The sequence below is a fragment of the Grammomys surdaster genome, unplaced genomic scaffold, assembly GCF_004785775.1.
Source record: "Grammomys surdaster isolate TR1022 unplaced genomic scaffold, NIH_TR_1.0 126189, whole genome shotgun sequence".
NCBI classification, from domain to species: domain Eukaryota; kingdom Metazoa; phylum Chordata; class Mammalia; order Rodentia; family Muridae; genus Grammomys; species Grammomys surdaster.
Window position 1 is genome coordinate 3,497,957 of NW_021620995.1, and position 26,994 is coordinate 3,524,950.

At 36.4% G+C, this 26,994-nt stretch overlaps 1 protein-coding gene across 1 annotated transcript in view; it reads right to left on the reverse strand.

Moving 5' to 3' along the window:
• Positions 1–26,994, reverse strand: part of Diaph3 (diaphanous related formin 3) — a 449,417-nt gene that overhangs the window by 220,053 nt on the left and 202,370 nt on the right. The window contains exons 18-20 of the mRNA XM_028758331.1: positions 21,551–21,646; positions 16,996–17,090; positions 12,005–12,106 (exon numbers count right to left, since the gene is read on the reverse strand). Coding sequence (XP_028614164.1) covers positions 12,005–12,106; positions 16,996–17,090; positions 21,551–21,646 — 293 coding nt within the window. The remainder of the gene's footprint in view (positions 1–12,004; positions 12,107–16,995; positions 17,091–21,550; positions 21,647–26,994) is intronic.

A 26,994-nucleotide genomic window follows, 5' to 3' on the forward strand; every position in this document is an offset into this window, starting at 1 on the left:
CCCCCCCCCCCCCCCCCCGCCCCCCCGGCCCCCGCCCCGAGGGGGGCGGGGAGAGCCGGGACGGGGAGGGGAGGGGAGAGGAGGGGAGGGGAGGGGAGAGGTTGCATGGCAAGTCTTAGTGAGCTAAAACTCAATGGCTTTAATTTTCAACACTTAAAAAAATAAAAATAATAAAGCACTTAGTGTGCTTTTTAAAATTTACTTACCAGGTAATTATTGGATACTACCTAGAAACCAGATATCATTCAAGACAATAAAAATTCACTAGTGGGTACCAGAGACAAAGATTCTTCTTATCATATTACACAATAGAGAAGGGACAGACTAATGGAGCAAAAGACAATAAATGAAAATACAATGGGTACTGCAGAGATGCTCTGGCAACTAGGTTAGTAATCTCAAGTATGGCTCTATGATAACATCTCCCACAAGCTGACCTCTGAAGAAACAACAGAGGCTGCGAGGAAACAAGCTCTCCAGAGAGAGCAGGAAGCCTGGGGAACAAGCTTGGGGAAAACAAGGTCCAAGGAACATGAGCAAGTACAGTCGAGAACTTTCCTAGGATCATGCAAGAATGCAACTGACATGTCAGAGAAATGATACAGAGGCCCTGTGGTTAAAGCAGTGCTAGCAAAGGAGCGTGAGATGTGAAGGAAACACCAATGTGGAAACTGGTTTCATGGAGACTTGTAGACAGAATATTGCAAGAATTTAAGATCTCCTGGAGCAAGCAACATTTTGTACATTTCACCGTCAAATAGCAGGGAAATTAATATGCCACAGTTAAAATTTCAAAGTTTCAGAGAAACTAACTACTGTTAGCAACTCAATGGAATTGCATATTATTTGGGTCATGCTGTGTTTTTATTAGTCCTAATAAATTAAAGAATTGCAGAGTTATTTAATACAGCTGACAATCTGCTAATTTCAAGGGAACATGGGCAACAAAAGCTCACACAAGATTCCTTTCAGAGCTCAATGACACTTTTCTTCCCACTCTACAGAGAACACAATTGGAAATATGTAAGTGATTTTCCCACTTAACAGCAAGATTTGATATTATTATTTTGATGTAGATTTGAACTAGATGAATTTAATCCTTTGATTAAGTGAGATTTATCAGGGAAGAACATGCCTGTACAGACTGGCATCTTTACCTGAGCTTATAATATAGGAAATGTGCATCTAGTAAGAAGACAAATTAAATATGTCTGGGTTTTCTTACAGGAGAGCAGGGTCTGAGGCAAGTGTTATTTTCTTATTTCTACATAGGCACATATATCCTTGTGGCTAGTAGTTCTTTCTCAAAGTCACAAATGCCAGACAACCCTCTCACCCCAAGTCCTGCTTAGTTTTTGAAACAAGCAGCAATAGTGTCACATTATAAAATCATCTTGTACAATTCCCTAGATTGGAGACTTTAATTTTCCTCAGAGAGGTAGTAACCAAAGGCAAACACAAACAAACTTTGCCACTGCTGAGCCTGTCCTCTGGGGAAAGGCAGGGGAAACAGGAAGGTCTACACATTTTCTCTAGCGCTTCACTGCATGACATACACTTCCTTTGCTCCCCTGGTGCGCCCATCTGGCCACAAAGCTATCTAAGTACTACCTGTACACAGCAGCAGCACAGCTGCCCTCCCCAGCCTGACTTCCCACTTCATCCCAAACACATGGAGCAGCTCATCATCTGGAGAATGAATAGTTTCAAGAAAATGTTCCTCGTGCAAGACTTCTCATCTATAGAGCCAGCGACTTTCACCTTATCTGCATACTTCTGTCACTGAATTAGCCTTGTTTTCTGTTATTTTTCAAACTGGATATAAAGAAATCCTAGCCTCTGTAGTTTCAACATTATCTAAAACCTGAGCACTTCTCAACAGTGACATGGCCCTTTATCAAGGCTTCCTAAGCACTTTAGTGAAACATAATGATTTTCATAGAGCAGTTCATGTGAAGCATTTATTGCTAATATGACATCATTTCACACTCATTTACGTTATTGGTCCCAACTAAAAAAACAACCAAAAAGATATTAATTAAGACACATGTTTAGTGAAGAATGTTAAGAAGGCTTAGTCTAGAACACATTAGCTATTCAATTAACACTTACCAAATAAATTAATAAGAAATTAACTACTGCTGAATCCAGGAGACAAAATCTTCATGTAAATAATACCAGATAACAGTACACCGATCAATGTGACCTCAAAGGCCTAATCCCACCAACGAAATCCAAGAACTTCGATCGACCAAGGCTGAGAATTGCACTAAAGGCAAAATATTTACCTGTAGCCATTTCTTCAGAATTGCCTAATGAGAGATCAAGTTTATATCAGTGAACTCTTATGTAAATGCATCAAACCTATCAGCTACCAACTCAGCTCAACTATACAGACAGCCTATATATTTCTGTGGATAGCTTTAATTAAATCAAACATCATGTACTATTTTTAGTACTATTTTTAGAATTAAACAGGTAAAAATATATGGCCTTTTATAAGTTATGTCAGCATGGAACATCACGTATTAGAAAAATTAAAACATGCAAGTGATTCATAAGAATTATTGAGATGGTCAGTAAAGAAAAAAGATGAGGAGGTGTTAAAAATGATCCTTCAAGTGACAACAAAGTTTAACTAATCAAACCAACAGAATTTCACTTTAATTAAAAGTTCAAATATTATTGTAACTCAGGCAGTAAAATGTGATAGAAGGCAAAAAATCAATCACAAGGAAAATTACAATCATTAAACAGCTGATAGATTTTAGTTCAAAGAAGAAAATCAATGGTAACTCAAAGTAAGGTGAGTACATAGGCCCTAAGACAGGAGGAAACGTCTTTCCTGCTGAGCTTCCAGGGTCTCGGATCCTAAAACCAGCATATCAAAATATCAAGAAGGCTGCAAACTCAAGTATTCAGAGTAATGGACAAAGGTGAAGAATTTATGACTTAGATGGAGCATAATTCTACAACCTATACAGATATGAATACAGGTAGGAAAGGATTGCTTAACATTCCAAATACATGGTCTTCACCCACAGTGAAAGATCTGTGGCTGAGACTGCCAATGGAAGTGAGCTTGGACACCTGGCAGGTGCTGACAAGTGGGAGGAGTTGGGGAGCGAGCAGGCAGGAACCTGGAGAAAATGCTAGACTCCATCCACTGCAGTCACACCTCATACAGCTGATAGACAAAGCAGATGATGGATTATTAAAGATAACAGGAACCAATGATTGGGAAAACTCAAGTGCTTTCTTAAAGAAATTATATCGGGAGTAGAGAGATAGTTCAGCAGTTTACAGCACTGGGTGGATCTACAGTACTGGATTCTTCAAAAAGATCCAGGTTTCATTCCCAGCATCCACATGTTGGCTCATAACTGCCTGTAATTCAGTTTTCAGGGCAACGGACACCTTCTGGTTTTTCTGAGTAAAAAGCATGTACAAGCTACAAGAACCATATGCAGGCAAAACACTCATATACATAAAACCAAAAAAAAAAAAACCAATAGTATAGCAAACTATGCCCATGTCTGTTACGTTTTAAAATATAAGTGTGAATCATGCCTTTCTTTGAAATAGACATTTGTGCAGCATTTACAGAAGCAAAATTAAAGGGACACAGGAAGCCTCTGGTGGCGTTCCGCCTGAGAAAGTGATGCTCCCATATAGTTAGTCTCTTAGGAGCCTATTTTCCTCTGTCAGTCTTCTAAAGGTGTTTCAATAAATCATGACTTATGCAACAAATAAAATAAAAAATTAATTCTGCTAAATACCAAAAGAATTCTTTTATGATGCATATTTTAAAATGGAATACCCACAGCCTTCCAAATTAAAGGTCATTCAAATGTCCATTGAGTACTGCAGGATAAGAGGAAGCAATGGAATATGTATCCTCATCCACTGGCTTATTTTCAACAAAATTCAAGTGAGTATTTTAACAATACCTTTTTAAAAAATGAGTGTAAAGAACACTTGTTTGAGGTAAGCAAGATGGCTCAGGAGGTAAGGGAACCTGGAGTTCAAGTCTAGTGACCTGGGCGCAATCATGGAAATCACATAAAAATAAAAGGAGAATCAACTCTAAAAGTTATCTTCTGGCCTGTGTACCTTAGAATCTTCATGGCCCCATACACAATCATAATAGTAAAGTTTTTTTTTTAAATGATTCTATGTATTTTATTTTTTTGTGCTATGTTTCTTCCATCTTTTCGGTTTAAGCCACCTCCAGTTTCTTCTTGGATTCATGGAATCAATATCATGTTTAGTATGTTCTAGAAGATGAACCATAAGAAGATAACACAGTAGCCTAACAAAGTTTTCAGAGCATAAATGAAGACTCTCAGCTGTAAACTAATACTTAGAATCCAGTGTAATAAGATACATTTAGAAATGTGCATGGGGTGCTATGGAAACAGAGAGGAAAGATGCTGAATTTTATACAAAAGAATAGAAGTGTTGAGACATTTTCCAGAGAGAATGTCTCAAAGGGTAAAGAAAGGAAACACAGCATATGAAACAATGCAAGCTGTGTTGCCTTCAGAGACTGGCAGACTGGTGGAGAAGCCACAGAGAACAATGTGAAGCTTTTGAGCTGGGAAAGGATGGCTCAAGCCGATTCATGAAAGGACAGAATGCCACAGGACGGCTAGACTATAGCGAGGCCCAGGAGACATTCCAGGATGACTTGCATGTTTGTTATTCTGAATGCGATTGTGATTGCAAGCCCAAATTGCTAAAAGTCTATCTTTCTAAAATGTGCCATTTGAAGTCTATTTAGTTATATTTCAAATAAGCATTTTTAAAGGCCTAATGTCAACCTAAAAATTGTAGACACCATTGTGAGAGCCATGGGGAGTAACTAAGGAAACATAGAGAAGCTGTGAAGGATCCCCAGGGCCATTCACTGTTCTCTGCTGCAACTTTTTACAATTCAATTCTCCATATTAACTGAAGAACTACCAATGAACTACGTTCTCACTGTAGACAAAAGACCCACTGTGTCTCTATAACACTGTGCATTCCTATTCTTTACTTCCATTCACCTTGCTTTATCTACTTATATTTCCTATATAGCCCAGGCTAGCCTCAAAGCTGTGCCAATCCACACTCTCACTGCTTCATGAATGCTGTATGGTACCACACTAGCGCAATTTGCTTCAAACCGAAAACTAAAAGATGAAGATGGCATTATTACTAAAGGACAAGACAGGTGAGTACAAGGAGAAAATTGAATATTTCTATGAATAAATAGTATATTATAAACAGAGCTACAAGAAAACGTCAAGAAAGGCAACAAAGATAACCAACTAATACCTCAACTCTAAAAAATAAAAGTGATCAATAAATAATAACAGTTTCAATCTCATGAACAGTCATGGAATAAAGCCCCTTCCTTCAAAAAAAAAAGAAAGCTAATATTAAACACGGTTCACAGTGCAAGAAATATAGTTCTAACTTACATAGATTATATAAGGATATATTTGCTTGCCCCAAGAAGCTCAATTCATAGAGCAACAGATTATCTAAAACTATCAACAAGCCACAGTGCTGCATATTTGCAGTCCTAGGCCCCTGGAAACTGAGGCGGGAAGCTCAAGACCTCAATGACAACCTGAACTACCTAGAGCCTGTTTTAAAAAAACACAACAGCAACAAAGCCCTAATAGAACCAGGAATAACTTTTGACCAAATTATGGTACTGATACTTAAAAAATAACAATACAACTAATATTAATAACAAAAGCTAGCCATAATAAATAGTTTTTGATTGTATAATAATGTATATATAGCGATTACAGCACACTTTAATATTCAAAAAAAGTAATGAAGGGAAATTTATTCGACTTCATGTGGTATGTAGAATAATTGTCCTTTAAACATGTCCATATTTTAATTGCAAAAAACATATTAATATACTACCTGATATGGCATCAAAGGCCATTGAAACTGACAAAGATCCCCACAGAGGACTGTGACCTTGATTCATCTGGCAGATTAGTATTATAAAATCCTTGTCACAAACCAACAGTGTCTGAGCCGTTACAGTGACAAAAGCTAAGAATCATACTAGACCATAGGCCAAGGCTTCATTTACAGGTTGAAAGGCTTAGGCCCTACAACATAAGAACAGCTCAACTAGCTCTCTCTGGATTTCTCATTACCATCCAAGATTGCAAGATAATAAACTTGTGACTTTTGAAGCTACTCAGTTGATAGTAAGTTCCTAGAAAAGCAATGGGAAGTTGGGTCCCATTACATATGAAAATGGAGCTAGGAACAGGATGGGAATAAATGAATATGAACACCTAGCCCTGAGGGCCATGCATCTAGTGAGGAGTCCTTCAATGCTACAGTGATGCTATAGTTATACACTGCCTGTCAGTTTATGCACAAAGATGAGTAAGGGCTCATATTTTAGTGGAATACTAGGTGAGGCAAAGGGATGGATTAAAGGAAGTCATAATACGGTCTATGAAATTCAAAACAAGAGTTTAAAAACAGTATGACATGAAAATAACTTCATTATGTAGTGAAAAGGGGTTCAGGACAAAACACCTTTTAATGTGTTCACGCATCTGTGCATTAATAAATACAAAGAAATAGGAACCAAACTGTTAAGATGACAAATAGCATAAAATGAAGTGGGGGTAGTCAAGGGACATTCACATTGTCTTCGATTTTCTCATGTTATTTATTTTCCAACAACAATATTATGGTTTGCTTTAAAATAACACTTTAATGCAGGGAGGTATACAGGAACTTTATACAACATTTTACAACAACAATAATAACCAAGAGTCCTTTACCTCACTAGGTTTGAAAGCCCTGCCCTACAGTGACACCAAATGGTAGCAGATCAAAATACAATGTACAAAGAGGACATTTGTGGGATTCAGTCTCCTATAAATGCTTGATTCCTTTGAAGACCAGGCAGATTAGCAGAATTAAATAATATGGAGACAAATACTCAAAAACCCAGGGTTTTGAATCAAAGGAAGTCTAGTATACCCAGCTTCAAATGCAAATTTTTAGGTCCCTTTCCAAACTTCAGCTAATCTTCTGATCCTGTTGAATATTTACATAAATCATTTTCACACAGTTAAAGCCATGCCACTGTGAATACAGTGATTTTACCTAATGGCTTATTGATCAAAGAAACCCTGCAAATATAAGAAACACACTCACGCAACTAAGTCAGGTTACACTCCATGAAATCAACCTTTAATAAGAGGCTGTAGTTCAAGTTGATGGGAGAAGGAAGGAATCTAAAACACTATAGGCAAATGATCCCGTTAGCAAGTTCCTAGGGACTCTATTTTCATCTCTTAAACTATGAATGAAAAAGAAGCTAGTAAGAGAGGACACTACGGCATCCACAGAAGAACCCGTGTCTTAAGATGAAATGCTTGAAGCTGTCCATAGAAAAGAAATGTCTGAAATTAAGGAAATCAATTAATACTCAATGTTCTCTCAAGCTATCAAGAACAGCATGAGAAATGGTTTTATTCATTAAAGATGATTTCAAACAGACAAAAGATCAGCTGCATCTCAGAAACTTCTGAAATGAGGCCAGAACCTTCATTTCTCACCATTCAGTGAAAGCCTGTTCAGATTATTTGATGTATTTTTCACATACTAAGATCTGCTAGAAAACAAACTAATAACAGTATCAATACTTTATGGATTATAAAAATAAAAGTAAAGTCATAACACCAAATTTTAACTCCATATTTTAAAAATAGCTACAAATTCCAGACATTACCTCCACATAAAAATGATATGCAACACAGGTGATAGATAGGCTCACTTCCCAAAATTCAGCACTATACATAGTATTTTACTAATATATACAATTACTATATATCGATTATAAATAAAACTTCAACAATTTTAATTAGTGCTTAGTGAGTTAAGAACTAAGTCTATAGATCAATGACCCTGTGTATGTTTACAAAATATGAAGTTCTGAGTTCAAGATCAAGCATAACCCAAACAACTAATCTTTGAAAAGCTTGTTTTAACTTCTAACATATGTCACATGAGCAGCCACATGTAGACATCACAGAAGTTGTTTTATCCATGTCCATTCAGAGCAGCAAATGAGAAATTTGTTCAGAAAAGGTCCACAAGATGTGAATTACTACTACAAAGATCAGTTGAGCAGCTAAGTCCTTAGTACTGTAATTTATTAATGTCTAATCTAAATTTAAAATTTTTGATTGGAAACACAGGTAGTATTGGCATTAAGAATTCTCCCTATTTTGAGGGAGAATTAGATATAGAGATGAAAATCTGTATTATCAGAAACTTGCAGAATACTTACACATTAAATAGTGACAAATCTTCAGGGATTTAATATGTTATAGGACTCAGTAGAATAGAGGAAATATCAATAGACATTGATCTCAACCATAAAACTTGGGAGGAGATTACATACAGTGTTACTAATAGTCAATTTGTAAATGATATTCTAGAATGTTCAAACGTGCTATAAAAAACACTTGTATATATTTTTGGTCCACACAAATTGTCTGTTAATGGCATTAGTACTTACATTTGACTATGCTCATGTTGCACATACAGTACAGCAAGTAGAACACAAATCCCTTCAGTGAGCTTGTTCATCATCTGTTTATGTTCATGTATTTAAGCAGAATGCATTTTATCAGAAGTTTCTAATTAGTATGAATCCCAATAATAAATTTACACATGTATTAATCTCACTAGCAAGTAACACAACTAGACTTTAAACTGATTTTTGTCAAAATGAATATGTTAGCAGGAAATTCTGTGACAGGACAGAAAACTGAGCACAAGCTGGAGGGTATAAAGGTCTCCAGAGTAAATGGTAAGCCAGTTTGGGCTAGAGAAATCTTGCCAAAGAAGGAAGGGAGAGAGGGGTGAGGGCAGAAGAAGAGCAGTGTGAGAATCAGAAAGGGCAGTATCCACTGACAGAACCCAAGAGAAGAACCACAACTCAGGGCAGTCATCCATGGGGAAAGCAGATGAAAATGAAAGACCTGGCTCCACACCAGGGAGTAAGAAGACACAGCTAACACTAGAGCATACTGACTAATCACTTAGTTCGCACCTGAAATGGTCAATCATAAACAGAACAGTACTTTAAGTTACATTAAAAGGCAAGTATGTTTTAAAGACAAGATAAAGATTAGATATCTGAAGTCCAGAAAACTTCAAGAAGTTTTTAAAAATTGTTATAGAAATCTTGTGAACAAAATTATAACCAATTTCCTAAAACTATGATATTAGTAAAAAAAAAAAAAATTGATGAACTCTACACTCATTTCTTATTAAAAAGGGACCAAAGTTAAATTGAGCTTTGAATTCAGAGAGAAAAGGAAATGTCCAACATTCTATAACACCTCACATGCTTTGTCCAATAGAATTCTTTAGTGTAAAGGAGTCTGGAGCCTTAAGAAGGTTTCCCTTTGGTTGGGTGGGTGTAAAAATGAGAGGTGCACACAGGGTGGGGGTGTGAAGAAGGTGACTGGGGGAGGGGAGTCAGACTGAAAAGGGGGAAAAACAAAAGAAAATAACAATTCACTTTTCATCAAAATAGGTACTTCTGAGATAATATAGTGCAGTCATGACCATGGATAACAAGCTGACTGGTGCAGCACTGTCCACAGTGCCAAGGGAAATACTTTCAGGAGGATAAACTTCCCATGTCACCAGACTTCGTTGGCACAGAGCTTTGGAAAGTGCAAGGTCCTGCTTGAGTCTAAGTCCCCACACTCATTGTCATACAAAGTGTTATCAACTTGACAGGCTCTAGAAAAAATGGTTCTCAATCATCCTAATGCTATAATGCTTTGATACAGTTCCACATGTTGTGGTTGGTGACCCCCAACCATAAAATTATTTTTGTTGCTACTTAACTATAATCTTGGTGCTGTTAAAAATGATAATGTAAATATCTTTGTTTTGTGTTGATCTTAGGTATGACCTCTGGCTGACAAAGGGTTGTTTGACCCCCTAATGGGTCACAAATCATAGGCTGAGCACAGCTGGTCTAGAATCATCAGGGACACAGACCTTAGGACGTGTCCATAGGGGCAGTTTCTAGCCTGGTTTAACTGATATGGCAAGACACATGCTGAAGATGAGCAGTATTATGCTATGATGCCAGGTCCTACACGGAAGAAAAGAAAGAAACATGCCTCCCCAGTCCCCTTCTCCCGCTCATCCAATGCTCTCCAAGCTTCTTGACTGAGGACACAATGTGATTATGAGCCACATTAGGCTACGGGGTGTGGTCTTAAACTGAACAAAAGGAAGATACAAGCATGCATTTCCTACTACCTCTCATCCTGCACTACCCCAGTGCAGTGCTGGAGAAGAGCTAAGAACTTCGCTTTCACTGCCCCATGCTTTCCTGCAATGACTTCTCTACAATGGTGGTGGATATATTTTCAATCTGTGATCCACAATGAACACATGCTGTTGTCAAGGGTCTTGTCACAGCATGTAAAAGTGTAAAAGTGTAAAATCTAATGGAAAGCTACAAACATCTATTCTAAATTCCTAATTTAAGTGTATAGAATGTCACTGAGATATATAGAGTTTGGCTCTGATTATTTATGGGGTTTATTTGTGTGTGTGTGTGTGTGTGTGTGTGTGTGTGTGTGTGTTGTTTTGTTTTCTTTTGTGATGTTTATCTGTAACTTTTTCTATAAATGTGTTCATAAAAATTAAAAATAATTAAAGGTTGAGAGTTCCGAAAAAAAAAATCACAAGGCAATAAGAATAAGGAAATCCCTGTTTTATTTCAAAGATCTACATGTTGTTCTCATAGTTTAGAGGTAGGGAAGGTTAAGTGTGTCACTGGAGAAAGATACAAAAACAAATTTAATGGAAAGAGCCTACAATATGTCAAATATGGAATGCAGATAGGCATAAAAAATTAGTCACTAACAACGTATCAAATAAAAGGCCACTATGTTTCAGGGATTTTAATATAACCTAAAATTCAGACAAAAATAATCATGATTTTTAAAAATAGTCTTTAAGAGTTATGAATCTGTTTCTGCATTCCAGAAGATGCTGCATGACAAGATGACTATGGAAGTTCATCTCTTTTTCATTCAGCGGTCCATTACTGCAGCAGAAACTGGACATGACTAGCCTCAGATCAAATGTTACACTGACGCAAATAAAAAGGGTGATGTTTTAAAGTGTTCCATACTCTAAATTTTCTTCATTTTTTTCTTAAGTTATATAAAAATCATTTGATTAATATGCTATTTAATTCAAGAATTGTGCTAAAATTTGTAAAAAGTTTGGTCATGAAAGAAAATTATTGAGGAAGCTCTAAATAATAGTAAAAAAGAATGGGGTTTATCATGAAAATTACAGTCAACCTAAACAGGATCATTATTGCTAGGAGAAAGACCCAGCAAAAGATTGTTCGGTAGTAAACGCAGTTCTTAAAATTGGGTTCCAATGCAGCTAACACAGAAACCAACAGGTTTTCACCTCTAGGCCCCAGCTTACAAAACCAGGAAGGGGAAACAGAATCATGAACAAGATGCCTTGAGAGGATTTTATTCAAATGAATTCATTTTCTCTCTCATTGCCACGAAAAACAAAGTATTTCTAATTTTAGCATCAAAACCATGAGATGAACCCAAGAAAGTGACTGAAGTGAGAAATGGACTCTGCAACCTGCTCGAATTCCTAGACTGACACTACATCACAAAACACTGATCTGAAGGAGCATGCTTCTTGCTTTACAGTTTCATAGAATGTAAAAAATTGACAAACATACTTCTCAAGAGCTCTTTGGCTTTCATCTAATCCCCAACTTTCAGTATAGTATTTTAAATCAAAACAATGTCACAAATATCTTCTTTAGGTTTAGAAAAAAAAATAAGATGGCCATTGTATGCTCATAGGAACAATAGTTTTGTTGAAACTTTCTAATTGTTTTCTCTTGTTTTGCACTACCTCGGAAGAGATTTAATAAGGAAGTACTCACCACAACCGCAAACTGCTCAGGCTCACATAAACTGTTATAGTCATTTCTAAACTGTGACAATGACTTCAATTGCTCTTCATCAGGAAGGTGCTTTATTAAGTTCTAAAAATTAAAACCAAGAACAGGAAACTTCACAATATGCCACTCACAAAGTTTTGGAAAATTAATCAGTAAACTGTGGAGAGAAAACCAGTGAAGAAATTAATCTTATTTTTTTCTAGATAACATCCCTTATCCTAAGCCTTAAGCAATAGGCCGCTCACCTTGGAAACAGTCAATTTTCCTTTCCTCCATCCCAGAGTTATTATATATTCAAATCAAGCACTACTGAATATTTATTTGATTAGCTTATAATTTAGAAAGGAGAACTCAACCACTACCAAAGGAACAGCTTTCTCACCTGGATAAATATGATCCATTACATTTCAGCTTTAGGGAATTGAATGTCAGAAATCTCGGGCAAAGCCAAACATATTTCTGCACTTTACTCAGGGGGATCAAAGAAATCATGAGTTGCTACCGAAGGCAAAGGAAAGAATAGGAAGGAAGGAAGGGAATTATAATGTAGTGCTTACAAGACTGAACCAGAAGGATCATGTTTTTATAATAAAAACTCAAGATACCTTTAACAGTAAGTTTTCTGATGGGGAAGAAATGTGTAAAGGCCTTGGAGACAGAGGATGAAGATGCCTGCAGACAGAACAGATAGATCTGCATCTACCACAGTCTAGAATCCAGAGGTCCCTTCAGGGGCTCAGGCCCTTCCATCATTTCCAATACAAGCAACCAGTTAAAGAGCTAGTTGCTCCTGATGGAATTTAAACAAATAAGCAATCCTAAACCTTTGTATCAAAATATAATGGTATAAGGCATTAATGTATTAGCGTTAAGAGAGAAGACAGTGGATGGTCACAGTTCCCAATTATGTCACTAGACTCCATGTAAACTCAAATTCAACCAAAAATAACAAGTGAATACACATGTCTCTTGGCAAAGACAAAAATCTCCCAAAGTGTTGCTGGTTTAAAATAGTATTAGAGGGTGTTGATAAAATTACCCATGGCCTGAGGTCAATATTTCTATTTTGGTCAAGCTTCAAAAATGGCATATCTAGCTTAATCATGCTAGCCCTTTTTGTCCTGGGAATACTTTTATTCCTGCCCATTGTGTTAAAGGTTTTCTTCCACAACATCAACATGTTGGCAGCCAAAATACATGGCTTGAACCAGAAAAAAAGGACACCCTAGAGAGAGTTATTAAATTAACAGGCTGGCAAGCCAAGGACGGGTAAGATTTTCCACAGAGTCTTACCAACCTAGGACATAAGTAATATTGTTTTTGATAATGCATATTCCATGATGGATAAGAAAGGCATTCTTGTCAGAATGACCTAAGACAGGCTCAGTCTTATTACTGAAATAAAAAAGGGGGACAGGCAGAGAGCTATGGGGCTTCTTGGCAAGAATCTGACATGGGCCAAGGACAAGAAAATGGGCTGCTTGGCAGGAATATGACATTGGCCAAGGAAAAGGAAGCAGGCTTCAGGCAGAAATCTGACTTTAGGCTAGAACAAAGAAGTAATTTCAGGCAGGAATCTAAATCTTAGGCTAGAACAAAGAAGTAATTTCAGGCAAGAACCTAAATATTAGGCTAAAACAAAGATGTAATTTCAGACAGGAATCTAAATTTAAGATTAGAACAAGGAAGTAGCTTCAGACATGAAAATGATCTTGGGCTAGGACAGGGAAGTAGGCTCAGATACTTTGGTCATCCTGATAAGCCCTTAGAAACAGTGATCACGGGAGTGTTCACGTAATTGGGTTTAATGCCTTGCTTTTTCTTTGACTATTTGTGTTTATTGTCTTGCTTGTTCCTTGACTATTTGCATCTATTGTACTGCTAGTCCCTTAACCTAGAACTGACCTTAATACATGCATGTAGTAAAAATGGTATAAAAGCACAAAGGAGGAGGGGGATGTGATAGGGGGTTCTAGGGAGGAGAAACGGGGAAAGGGGATGACATCTGTATTGTAAATAAATAAAATATCTTCTGTTCAAGTTACATCTACATTGTTAAGTTCCTGACTACAGGGGACACTCAAGTTCTTACTATTTTATCATATGCTTGTAATATCTCAGTAAATATTTTTAGAGATACTTAGATTTTATTCTTTAATCAGAATTTCAGAAATTTGGACCTAAATATTGGGGTTTTTTAATAAAAAAAACAAACTCGTGATTATAAGAGTACAGGTTCAACCTTCTTATGCTTTCAATCTCTTACTAAGTTTCCCATGGACACTGTATACCCCAGCAGTTTAACACCAGATCTCACAGGACACCACTGGAAGAACAATCACTGTTACTCAACCATCCTCTCCTCTGTGCTAATATCTTCAGATGTCACTTTAGGAGATTTAGCCTCAAATACACAGATTATGTTCTGCCATTCCAATCTCTAGTTCTCAACAATGTCAACAAAGTCAAGCAAACCATGTATTATAGTCATGCATGCAAATGTCTCTTGGCATTACTCTTGGCAAATATAAACTCCATGAAGATGAAGTCTCTGATAGACACACACAACGCTTTTCATACAGTGTATACAATAAAGTGTAAGCAATGTTAATACAAGAATGGCGTGCATCGGTGACTTAAAAACTCACACACTGCTGACATAGTGCATATGAAAAACATGTCAATGTAGGTGACAGTGAACAATTACAAAAATGTTGATCATTAGGAAGTCATACCTTGCTTTTATACTCATGAAAAAATAAGGCAAATTTTAAAACTAAATGTAAGATTTCAAATAATATGAAATTCTTGTTTTGGAATGACTATGTGAAAGCATAATATATGTCCAATTTTGTCAGGTTTTTCAAATCATGCATTCCTTTATATTTATTAAGCTATTAAGAACAATACCACATAGACTCAAAAAATGTGCTTGTCTCCTCACTAAGAATCTATGCAAGAATCTATGGAAGTATCTGCTTCAATCATTAAAGGAATTAAAACTACAGTTGGGATCCAAGTTCCCATCAGGCGGCCTTAACTTGGATGAAAAAAAAAAAAAAAAAAATATATATATATATATATATATATATATATATATATATATATGAGAGAGAGAGAGAGAGAGAGAGAGAGAGAGAACACACAACAGTAACAGAAATCTGTGATCATATAAAACAGGAAGTAAAAGTCCAACCTGCTCAAGACAGGACCGAAGGTAAGAGAGGGAGCCAGCCTAATAATGTTGAGGCCACAATTCAGGATTCTCTCAGAATTTCTACAGAAAGAAATCCAGACCAGTCCAAAAAATGTGATTTCAGCTCAGGGAGAAACATGGTCACCTAGTATTTGACAGCAATGCAAGTTGATGAACTTCTTATTATAAGCTGTTGAACTTTAGGTAAGATGTTGCAACAGACAATGGAAACTGGTACATTGGGAAATTAAATGAAACTCAACCTGCAGTGGACATTAATCACAAACTGAAAATGACCAATTTTCCTTTCTCTAGACCATAATTATCATAATAAATAATTATCAAGAAAAATCCATGTAATCAAGTTAAAAGTTAAACTGTAAATATTTAACAAAACCATTACAACAAATACAAATTTATAATATGTAAAAATTTTTCTTTAAGGAACCAGATATCTGATCTCAGTAAGAAGTCACACACACAATCAAAAACAAGGAAGGAAGTTCAGTTAATTACAATATATGCTACAGGAAAAAAATTAGTGCTTAAAGGAAAAGTGATGATGTAGGTAGTTTCTGAGACTGGGAGACTTTGTAAAAATAAGAATTTATTCTAGCATATGACAAACAAGAAGCAGGAGAGGCAACCTAGGACAGCAGGAGATATCAGTTATTAAAGGATAAAAACGTCTAATGAAGTTTAATCATTGTTCAAAATAGTAAACAATCTTTAGTGCCCACCTGCCCTATTCCTCTATGGTGTCCAGCAAGGCCTCAACCTTGTATTCTGCTGCCTCAGTTTCCAGAATGCAGAGCACACAGGCAAAGGACCCTACGCTTGGCTTGTTGAGTTCCTTGTGATTATTCATGATAATTATTAATATTTATGTTTTACATATCAATATATATTATTACTGTGATTACTATTAGTATTAGTATTATTATTATTATTTGAAGACTTGCAAGTGTGTTCTTATCCGAAAAAAGTGAAAAACTGAAGAATTTCTTACATCACGTACTGTATTTAGATAACTCAACTTCACATCTGTCAGGGTTTACATGTTAGACATCTTAAATGCAGTTCACTAATTTTGGTTCAACACTGTCATCCAGTAAAATACACTAAGGTCCAGAGAGACGTGGGGGCCAAGGGAGCACCCTCTCAGAGGAAAAGGGGAAGAGGGATAGGGTGAGTAACTCTGGGAAGGGAATCATGATGCAGGGACACATTTGTAATGTAAAAAAATAAAATAGTTAATTAAAAAAATACATTTTTCAGAATCTTCTGGTCTTCAGAATGCATGTGAGGACCTTCCAAGAAACCTCTAGTTCCTCTCAAGGCAGACTGATGCCAGGAAGTGTTGCGCTGGGAACAACAACATGCAACAAAGCTCCTTCACTCATTTTTACTTAATAATGGCTCCATAAGCCAAAGTAAACACATTTGACAAAGGATATAAAACAAGCTTAAATTACTATACCACCAATCTTAACTGTAACAAAAACATGTATGTAAAATGAAACAATTTGTCTTCAGAAAGAGTCATTTAAAATAATTGAAATGCAATCATTTTGATAGCATTATACTTAGTTTACAGTTAAGAGAGGAGGCAGAGTTTTATCTCCTGGCAATGCAGAAGTTATGCACAAACTAATTATGCAGCAATGATTTTCCAGTTCAATGATTTGGGCTAAGAATTTTGCTTCACTTACAGATTACTATTTAATGAGAAGTTTGCAATGAAATATTGGAATTTAAACTGTGGCTGCTTGTTTACCTGAATCATAGACTCTGACAACTGTGTTTCATCCACTTCCAATATCATCACCCTTATTTTCTCATATGGCACTCGGAAGGAGCTCAGGAAGATTGCTGAGAAAGGTAGGATAAGGGATATAATGTATAAAGTCATAAAGAAATCCAAGAATTACTTCTATCTATATAAAATCAGAGTATTGCATATTTTATACAATTGCTGTGGACCACAGGTCATTTATACATCACATACATACATATTCCCTTCCAGGTTAGAGCTGGTACATAAGCACTATCCTGATTTCTTATGTAGGTGTCATGTTTGACTTTAAATCCTTACTTATTTGCCAACCATGGGAACACTGCCAATTTTCAAGTGATTTAAAACAGTAAAATATGTCTGATAAGCTATAAAAACCAGCATTAACATTTTGTCTAGGCGCCGCCCTACAGTTACCTGGCACTAGCCAGGTGTGCCTGACTCACTATAAAAGAGGCTGCTCACGCCCTCCTCTCCCTCTTGCCTTCTTGCTCTCCATCTGTCCTCCAGCTCTTTCCCCCTCTGCATGTTCATGTCTGGTCTCTACTCCTCTACTCTCTCTGCCTTCTCTGTCTCTATTACCCTCTCAACTCTGCTCTACATGCCCTGAATAAACTCTACTCTATACTATACCTTCATCTGGCTGATTCCACACAAGGAAGGGATGCCTCAGCATAGAACCGAAGACACATCCCTTCCCCCACACCTGACTACACATCCACCAAACATATTCCATCTTTTTATAAAACACAACAGTCATGTTGTAATAAAAATGATAAGATCCAAGTATTTGTATTTAGTATTTGTCTACACACACATGCCATTGTCCTGCATAGCATTTTCCAGTCCTACTAATTAGTTCAAATGAAACCCTTAATTAACCATAAAGGTTATTAAGCTCATTGACTTTACAAATACTAGTAGCAAACACTATTCAGAAAAACTGTATAACATATGTTAGAGAAATAGATTTGCACTTAAATAACACTTAAACATTAAAAACTTTATTTTAGAAAATAAAGTTATACAATGAATTAACTACATGGATAAGGGATGCTAATATATTACTGGGAATTCCCAATTTTACCTAGGTTTTCCTTTATATTTATTAGTAGATAGATGGTTATACAATGTAATAATTTTCAAGGAGGGATTTTAATATCTATGTTGTGCTATTATGTGCTGTGTATTAGATGCAATGCATTTGCCAGTGCACTCCCCAGTATTCTACTGCTATGTTGTCACATTTCGAATTGATGCCATTTCTTAGCAGGTCATGGTGGTTCATGCCTTTACACTTAGCTCTCAAGAGCAGAGGAAGAACATGACTTTATCCCAGTCACTCATTATTTTTAAGGTTATGATGACTAGACTTGACTTTGAGCTGGAAACAATTGCACAGAAGTACAGTATGCCTCAAATAACTCTAAAACTATAAACTACGTTTGTTTTTGGCTCTTTCTCATTCTTGAGAACAAGGGCATATTCTGTGTTCTTACTACCAGACATATTTGCAATATTTTAACTCCCAAAAGTCACAAGATGTGGTTGTTTATTATCAATATTCTAAAAACAGAACAAAATGAAGTCTAAAAGACCCAGCTATTTATGGAAATAAAAGAGATAATGGCATCAGTATCATCTTCCAAGCAAAAAAATATAAAAATCATATGCTCACAAAAGGATGCTGAACAACAATTCTGAGGGTGAGAACGCAATGCTGGTTGTTCACCTGGTGTAGTTTTAGTTCAAAATATGTATCAGAGTAATTGTTTGATTGTTTCCTTTAACATTCTAACCTTTCTGTTAAGAAATGATTTATAAAGACTATGTTTCTCCAATACAATTTATTTGTCAGAAGATATTGATACTACCAAGTCTTTTCCTTAATCTCACTGAGTTATAAGTCTAGATAGGTTTTAATAGTTTACAATGTGCTTGCTTCTAAAATGCAACTAGTTGTAGAAGAATAACTGAAAATGAGAATTAACAACACCAAGTGATAAAACAACACATCAAATGAGCTCATCTTTGGACAGAGAAGAATCCCTAAGACAGAGGCTTAGATGATAGAAAAGGACTCACATCGAATCACATGAAATAAGCATGAAGGACTGATGAACTTGAGATAGGCAGCATGAAAGATGGGGGTAGGAATATATGTTTTAATATTCAGAGTTTTACTTAACATTCAACCTCAAAAATAATTAGAAAACTGCAAAGCCAGAAAGAAAAAGCAAGAAATTTACAGAAGGAATCACTTGAAAGAAAGAAAAGTGACAGGAGTCTTCAAAAGCAAGCAAATTGAGACTATAGATTGTTAAAACCTATCTAAACTATAAAGAGATTAAGGGGAAACCTAGGCATTACCAATACTTTCTGAGAAACAATAAATTCTATTGAAGAAACAGTCTACAAAATTAATAATTAACAGAGAAAGACTGCTAAAGAGAAAAGAAATCAAGGAATTACTCTTAACATCATTTGAGAATTCAGAAAGAAAGTAGCTAGTTTTATGTTTCAGACATTAAGGGAAAGAGACTAAATTATCAAAAATTATCTAAAATGTTAGTTTTAGTCTTGAAAGCATTTTAAAAGTCTCTAAAAGGAAGGGAAAGAAATACACCAGGAAGAAAACAAAATTGTGAATCGATAAAAAGAAATCTGAAAATGTTAGGTATGGAGAACAAACAAACTATACTAAATAGAAAGATGATCTAAAGTAGAACCGTGAATGAAATCCTCTACTGCCATGTCTCAGTGAACTAACATGCTTTAAGTTTATTATGTGAAAGATGATCTAAAGTAGAACCGTGAATGAAATCCTCTACTGCCATATCTCAGTGCACTAACATGTTTTACGTTTATTATGCAAAATTCAACAGTAGGTGATACCACAGTTACTGTTTTAGAGCAGGTACATGTAACAGTCACAACTATAAAAAGGAAAGTTAGTGCTTCAAATGTTAGTGCTGAGGACAAAGAGGTTACTTCAAATGGGAAGTCAGAGAAAGTTGAAGATGTTTATAAATAAGCCTTTAAAGGAGAATCAATCTTTTCTTTAGCCATGGGTGTTAAACATTAAATAGTATCATACATTTTATAATTAATACATATCATAATAAGATGGTTAAAATCACTTTAAATGGATGGCAGAAATAGAAAATACATTAGGCAAATGAGATATTTTAAGACATACATGGCTAGCCTTAAGCATGGGGCCTCGGAGGTCCTGTTCCTTTTCCTATCATACTGAGAGATAATCTCTAAACCTATTGGTAGCTTTTGTTATTGGTGCTTGGAGATATTAGGCCACACCAGAGAGTTCAGAGTAGCAATATAACTTATGGTGTTGGGTTTGAGCCCTTCAATCACCTCTCCTTCGGAAAGAACTGGAAACAAAGGCCAGCAATGTAGGCATCAATGATAAAACTTCCTGTAAATTTCAAACTACCAAGGGGGTTTCCCTTCTTAGCAATACTCTGTATGGGCAACTATCAGAGAAGAAATCTGGAACCCTGAAGTATGGGTTCGTGCCATGCATCTTTCCCAGGCAGGCCTGATGTTTATGTTGTCATGAAGCCTACCCCTACACTATAATACCTGAGTTCTAGAAGTCCCTTTAATAGATTGTTAAAGCTCAAACGACCATAGAGCTGCTGTAATGACTGCTAGGTTAGTGACACAGGACTTCTGAGTAGGACCTAATGCCTGAACACAACTGACAAAAAGACTTTACAAAATTTCTTTTTTAAATAATTAGCTGTTACTGAGACACACATAAGAAATATTCAGTTGAGGGATCCAAGAATTACCTGAAAAGTAATGTCATCTCTTGGACACATCTTGTCCTTCCCAGACAACAGTGGCACCATGGGCTCAGCTAAGTATACCATTCAGCCTTTGCAAATGGCTATGTGCCTCCTCAGTAAAGCTATTTATAAATATTTTAATCTTTACACTCATTTATGGATCTGAGAGATTTTTCCTTTACACATTGTAGTAGTGTGAATAGGCTTGGCCTAGAGAGTAGCGCTGTGAGGAAGTATGGACTTGTTGGAGTGGAAATGGCCTTGTTGAAGTAATTAAATCTAAAATACTTCCATCACTGCTTTTAAAGTAAAGGCTTCGAGCTGCTCAGGTGGAATAATTCATTTTACTCCTCATCCGTATTTTCATTAGTATTCTAACTGCTATCCTGCATGATCAAGTGTCACAAATAATAGTTAAGAAGAATAAAAGCATGATGTCATCACCTGAATTCATGACTTTAATACCTAAAAAAAGAACTTAAAAGAGCAGTTCCTTTGTCACTTGTAAGAAGCAGAATTTCATCTTAAATCCTTTTTTATTGTCTAGTACATATTAATGTTTTCAAGATTTTAATCTTGTAATTTGCATGAAATAGACATATTTGGACTTAGTACTCAAGCTAAGAAATTAAAATGATGGAAAACAAGACACAAAATGAGCAGATATCAAGAAACAATGTTCAGTACATTGATACCTCAAAATGATATTCATATGTGATACATACAAAGGTTCTGAGCAACTTTAGGATCTAGAAATTTAAGTTCCTTCATTCTCTTCTTAAGAACTTTCTTCTCGTCAAAATCATTTGTATTCCTTTTCTCTGTAAAACAAAGGAGAAATTTATGTTAGAATCAGTATGACCATCAGGGGTATAGGTAAACAATGGTAGGTCAGGAACTAATGTCCAATATAGCTTCCCAGTCACTATTGTCAGGGCACTCAGCAAGCTAGCTCACAGGACAGCATCATTCTTTGTCCTGGCTGCCTTGCCTCAAGTTCTTGGACCTTGTGGAACAGAGAATCAAAAAGAGAAGTTACAATGCTTCTTGTATTGTTATTAAAGTGACCAGTTATTCAGACACAATCATAGACTGGTCTAGAAATTAATCCAATATTGGAAATAACTGTCTTCAGAAGTCTGCTTATGGACATTTTCAGAGACATATATGGAAATTAGCTGCAGTTTTCTATGATGTTATGTTGGCAAGAGATAAAGTTGGGGCAGGTTCTGGATTTACAACAGGTGTTAGCACATGTGTTAAGGCTTTATTAATTGTCAACTTAAAAATACTTTTGTTTGTTCTATAGTATTTAATGTAAGTTGCATTGATTATATACCTTCTAATTGTGTTTGTGTTTTGAAATCCAGAATGTCACTTTTAGTGCCCTGAGTATCACAGAACCTTGGTATTATAAAAATAGCTCGCAAGTACTGGAAGAAATGAGGCAGGCTTTAAGCAGAAGCAAGAGGGTAGTGGGCTTGATTATTGCCGGTATTACAGCTTTAATTACATTAATTGTTAGCACCACTGCTTCTGCAATTGCTGTGAAACAAAAAGTTAAGACAGCTACTTTTGTTAATCATATATCAAAAAATGTTACTAATGTGTTGAATATACAAGAGGATTTAGATAGGCATATGGAAGAATGGATTGAAGCTCTTCATCCTATTCAAATTACTAGAAGGAGGTTCAGAATTTAAGGGTAAGGAGCAATCATGAGTGTCAAGCAAAATGAGATTGGAGTCATGTTAGTTCTAAAATTTATAGTGGTAGTCATTATAATTAGGAAGAAGTTTAATGATACTTGCAGTGCATTTGGCATAATTCTAACACCTCTCTGGAAGTTTTAACATTATGTAGTGAGCTTATGAATTTCAAGAATGCTGCTCTGCTGAGCATTGGTGCAGTAGATACTGCAGATAAAATTACACATGGCCTGAGGTCAATATTTCTATTTTGGTCAAGCTTCAAAAATGGCATATCTAGCTTGATCATGCTAGCCCTTTTTATCCTGGGAATACTTTTATTCCTGCCCATTGTGTTAAAGTTTGTCTTTAACAACATCAACATGTTGGCAGCCAAAGTACATAGCTTGAACCTGAAAATGGATCCCCAGACAGAGTTATTAAATTAACAGGCTGGCAAGCCAAGGATGGGTAAGATTCTGCACAGAGCATTACCAACCTTAAGTATGTTGTTTTTGATAATGCATATTCCATGATGGGTAAGGAAGGCATTCTTGTCAGAATGACCTAGGACATGCTCAGTCTTGCTAATGAAACAAAAAAGAGAAACAGGCAGAGAGCCTAAGGGGCTGCTTGGCAAGAATCTGACATAGGCCAAGGAAAAGAAAATGGGCTGCTTGACAGGAATATGACATTGGCAAAGGACAAGGAAGTAGGCTTCCTTGTCATTAATCTGACATTAGGCTAGAACAAAGAAATAATTTCAGGTAGGAATCTAATCTTAGGCTAGAACAAAGAAGTAATTTCAGACAAGAATCTAAATTTTGGGCTTGAACAAGAAAATAGGCTTCAGACATGAAAAATGATCTTGGGCTAGGACAGATAGCAGATAGATAGTAGGCTCAGATACTTTGGTCATCCTGATAAGCCCTTAGAAACAGTGAGGAAGTGTTCATATAATTGGGTTTAATGCTTTGCTTTTTCTTTGATTATTTGTGTTTATTGTCTTGCATGTTCCTTGACTATTTGTATCTATTGTATTGCTAGAACCTTAACCTAGAACTGACCTTAGTACATGCATGTAATTAAAATGGTATAAAAGTGAAAAGGGTGAGGGGGTATGGGGTAGAGGGTTCTAGGGAGGGAAAATGGGAAAAGGGGATGGCATTTGTAAATAAATAAAATATCCAATTTTTAAAAAAAAACAAAAACAACAACAACAACAAAAAATCAGTATGACCTTCAAGGGCAAAATGGCAGGAAATGAATTTTTTCCATCCAAGAAGCTAACATGTATGTATTCTAAATCACACAGTAATAAAAATAGAATATTATCACCTAAGACATAGAACGTACATTGCTTCAGGGATGTTCCCATGTCTCTTAGGCTAAGCATGGGATGGAAATTACTGGTAAAGAATTATGCTGTAGCAAGCAATGGCACAAGGTGTGAGAGTGTATATAGTCAGCCAGGTCATTTACATGGAATGAGAGCACAGCTAGTAGCTGATAAACTTAATTTACATGGGGTCTAGAAGTGAGCCCAAGGACAAACTGTGGTGGTACAAGCCTTTAATCCCAGCACCCTGAAGGTAGAGACAGGTGAGTCTCTGTCAGTTCAAGGTTAGCATGGTTTATAGAGTGAGTTCATGACTGCCAGGGCTACACAAGGAAACCCTTTAATGGAAAAAGAGGAGGAGAGGGAGAAGGAGGGGAAGGGGGAGAGGGAGAGGGAGGAGAGAGAAAAGAAGACACAGCTACTTTATATCTGAATTAGTATATCCATTTAGAAGTAAAAATGTATTTTGGTAATTATTCAGTTAATACAATATTCTTCATAAACAACATGTATTTTGTTATAAACTTTATTCATCCTAAGGGAATACAAATTAAACTTGCACATACTGCATAAAAAGAGCGCTGATTTTATTATATCTTTATTTTAATTCTTAAGTTGTAATAGAGAAGACTAAGCACCAATTTCAAATTACTAGGCTAGGTCATGTACATGCAATGCTAGACCAAGCAGGTACCCCCAACATCACAAAATTTATGTTCCATTACAAGTGACTGTAAAATAAATGACAGTCAACATAGACTGGTAAACTCATTAATTGTTCAGTAAGAACCAGAGGGGAAAAGAGACTAAACTAAGGCAAGCAAAACAAGTATGACCTTCCTGAGATGATGAGCTAAGTAATTCAAAGCTTGAAGAAGAAAAGCCAGGTGAGAAGGGCGGTGCGCAGGGAAGAAGAGAAAAGAGAAGGAATGATTCAAGAGTGTGAAAGGTGAAGATGAAAAATCTTATGAGCACAGGATATTAGGTAAATTAAATAACACCAAATATAAACTAGGAACCTAATTAACCAAGATCTTTAAAACCAACCTAAGATGTTTGAGCTTTATTCTCAGAGTACAGAGAAGTGACTGAAGATTTCAGCACCATATAGGGACAGAGAGCAAGATAGCATCTACTAGCACATGACTGGTACCAAAATCAAAGCCTGGGTCCCCGCTCTGGTGTTCAGTAAATGTCTTCTGTGTTGACACATTCCTGTTTATAAATGTAGAAATTCACAAAGTACAGAGAAGAGAAGTATGGTTAATTTACTTGCTGGCAAATGACGTACAGATTTGAAGGAGGCTAGCTTTGAACATTTTCAGTTTAAGTAGTGCTTCCTCCTCCACACATTCACATCTAAGAGGCAACTGAACATGAAAACATGGAGAGGGGAAAACATAGAAAGGAGATGGAGTATCATTCCCAACAGTTATTCCACTGTAGTGGGTTCCTAGATGCTAAATGACTACAGATTCACCTTCCCAGTACATATATCTTATCATTTTATACAGTGTAAAACTAGATGAAACCTATTAACAATGGCATAACCCGTTTGCTTAATTTTACCAAATTACAATCATCTACCTTTTTTAGGGAGACTTTGTGTTTTATTTTTGCCATCCCTAAGAGAAGGGCAGGCTCTATCTAATTTGTAAGGTTTGGTCTTATCAGTGCCCTCTCAAATGAGGAAACATTTCCTTATGTATTCTGAAGAAAAAGACAAGGGAAGGCAGCCTAAGCTGTAAGTAACTCCCAGTGAAAATTGTAGGGGATGGCATGGAGCAATCTCCAGCTTCACCTGTCACCTCATAAGAGTAACCTTCATCTCCACAGTGAGGGAAGAATCACAAGTAGTAGATCAATGACTTCACCTCCCATAGTCTTCTTACTGGAGTACACTAAGTATCACAATAAAAAATAAAGTTTACAACCAATCTTGACAACTTCAGTTTACCCTCAGAGACTAAGCAAGTATTAACTAATCTTCCCTGGCTTAGAAGAAAGTTAGACTCTTAATTTATCACTGTGCTCATACTGCAAGAAACGTATAGTTTTCCTCATCTTCATACCTATACAGCCAAAGGATGGGATGTACCCTGAGAATAAAGACAGGATTAAGAAGGACTTTCCATAGAAATCAATGGAAGTAAAATACATAAGGTTGAAATAGTTCATGTTAATATGATACAGAGAAGTCTACTGAACCAAAGGGATGACATACCGAAGACAAAATAATAATAATAATAATAATAATAATAATAATATCCAGCATATTTAAAACTGAAAAGTTTTCTTTTTCTTTCAAAATCAGCCAGATAGCTGTGTATTTCTAATCAGTGGCAAAGCAAGGAAATGATTAACTTAAGTGCCATAATCTAGAAGTTAGTGTGGTTCAAGTCCGCAGTGCTGTAAAAGAAACCCAATCCTTTTAATAGGCTGTCAGGTCACTGATACTCTTTGGTCAGAAGGGATTAAAAGAAGCTTCAAAGTCCTGCTCCATCTTGTGAAGATTGCTCAGAGAGCCAAGTGGCCCCCTTTTACATCAGTCTCTGGCTCCCTGACTCTCCATGTAAACCATCTATTCCCATACACTTCTGCCATGATGCCAATTCACCAAAATGACCTCATAAGAGCCAGGCAGAGGCTGGTGACACTCTCTGGAATCTAAAGAATTCTGTAGCAAATGAGCTACTTTTCTTGTATAAATCACTTAGCTTCCATTATTATAGGAATGGGGAAAAAACTACTGCACCAATAAGAATGACACATTACAGAAGAACATGAATGAAGGAGACTGGTCATTTAGTAGGAATAAAGATTTTACACAAACCACCATTCCCATTACTGTCCAGGTAATACCTCTGTGCAACATTAACATGTCTGGACCCTGAAGTACAGAGCGCTTGCAATGGTGACCAGTTGTGCATCTCAGCCTCATCATGCTCGTACCCTGGTGCTATAGATGAGGGTGCTGTACTGAAGTGGAGGGAGAAGAGTGACAGGACGTGGAGACTGCTTTCCTGTACCACCCCCAGCACAGAGATACGAAGAACACATCAGAGTGCACAGCACAGTGAAGGCCCCAGCAGTTAACACACACACACACACACACACACACACACACACACACACACACACA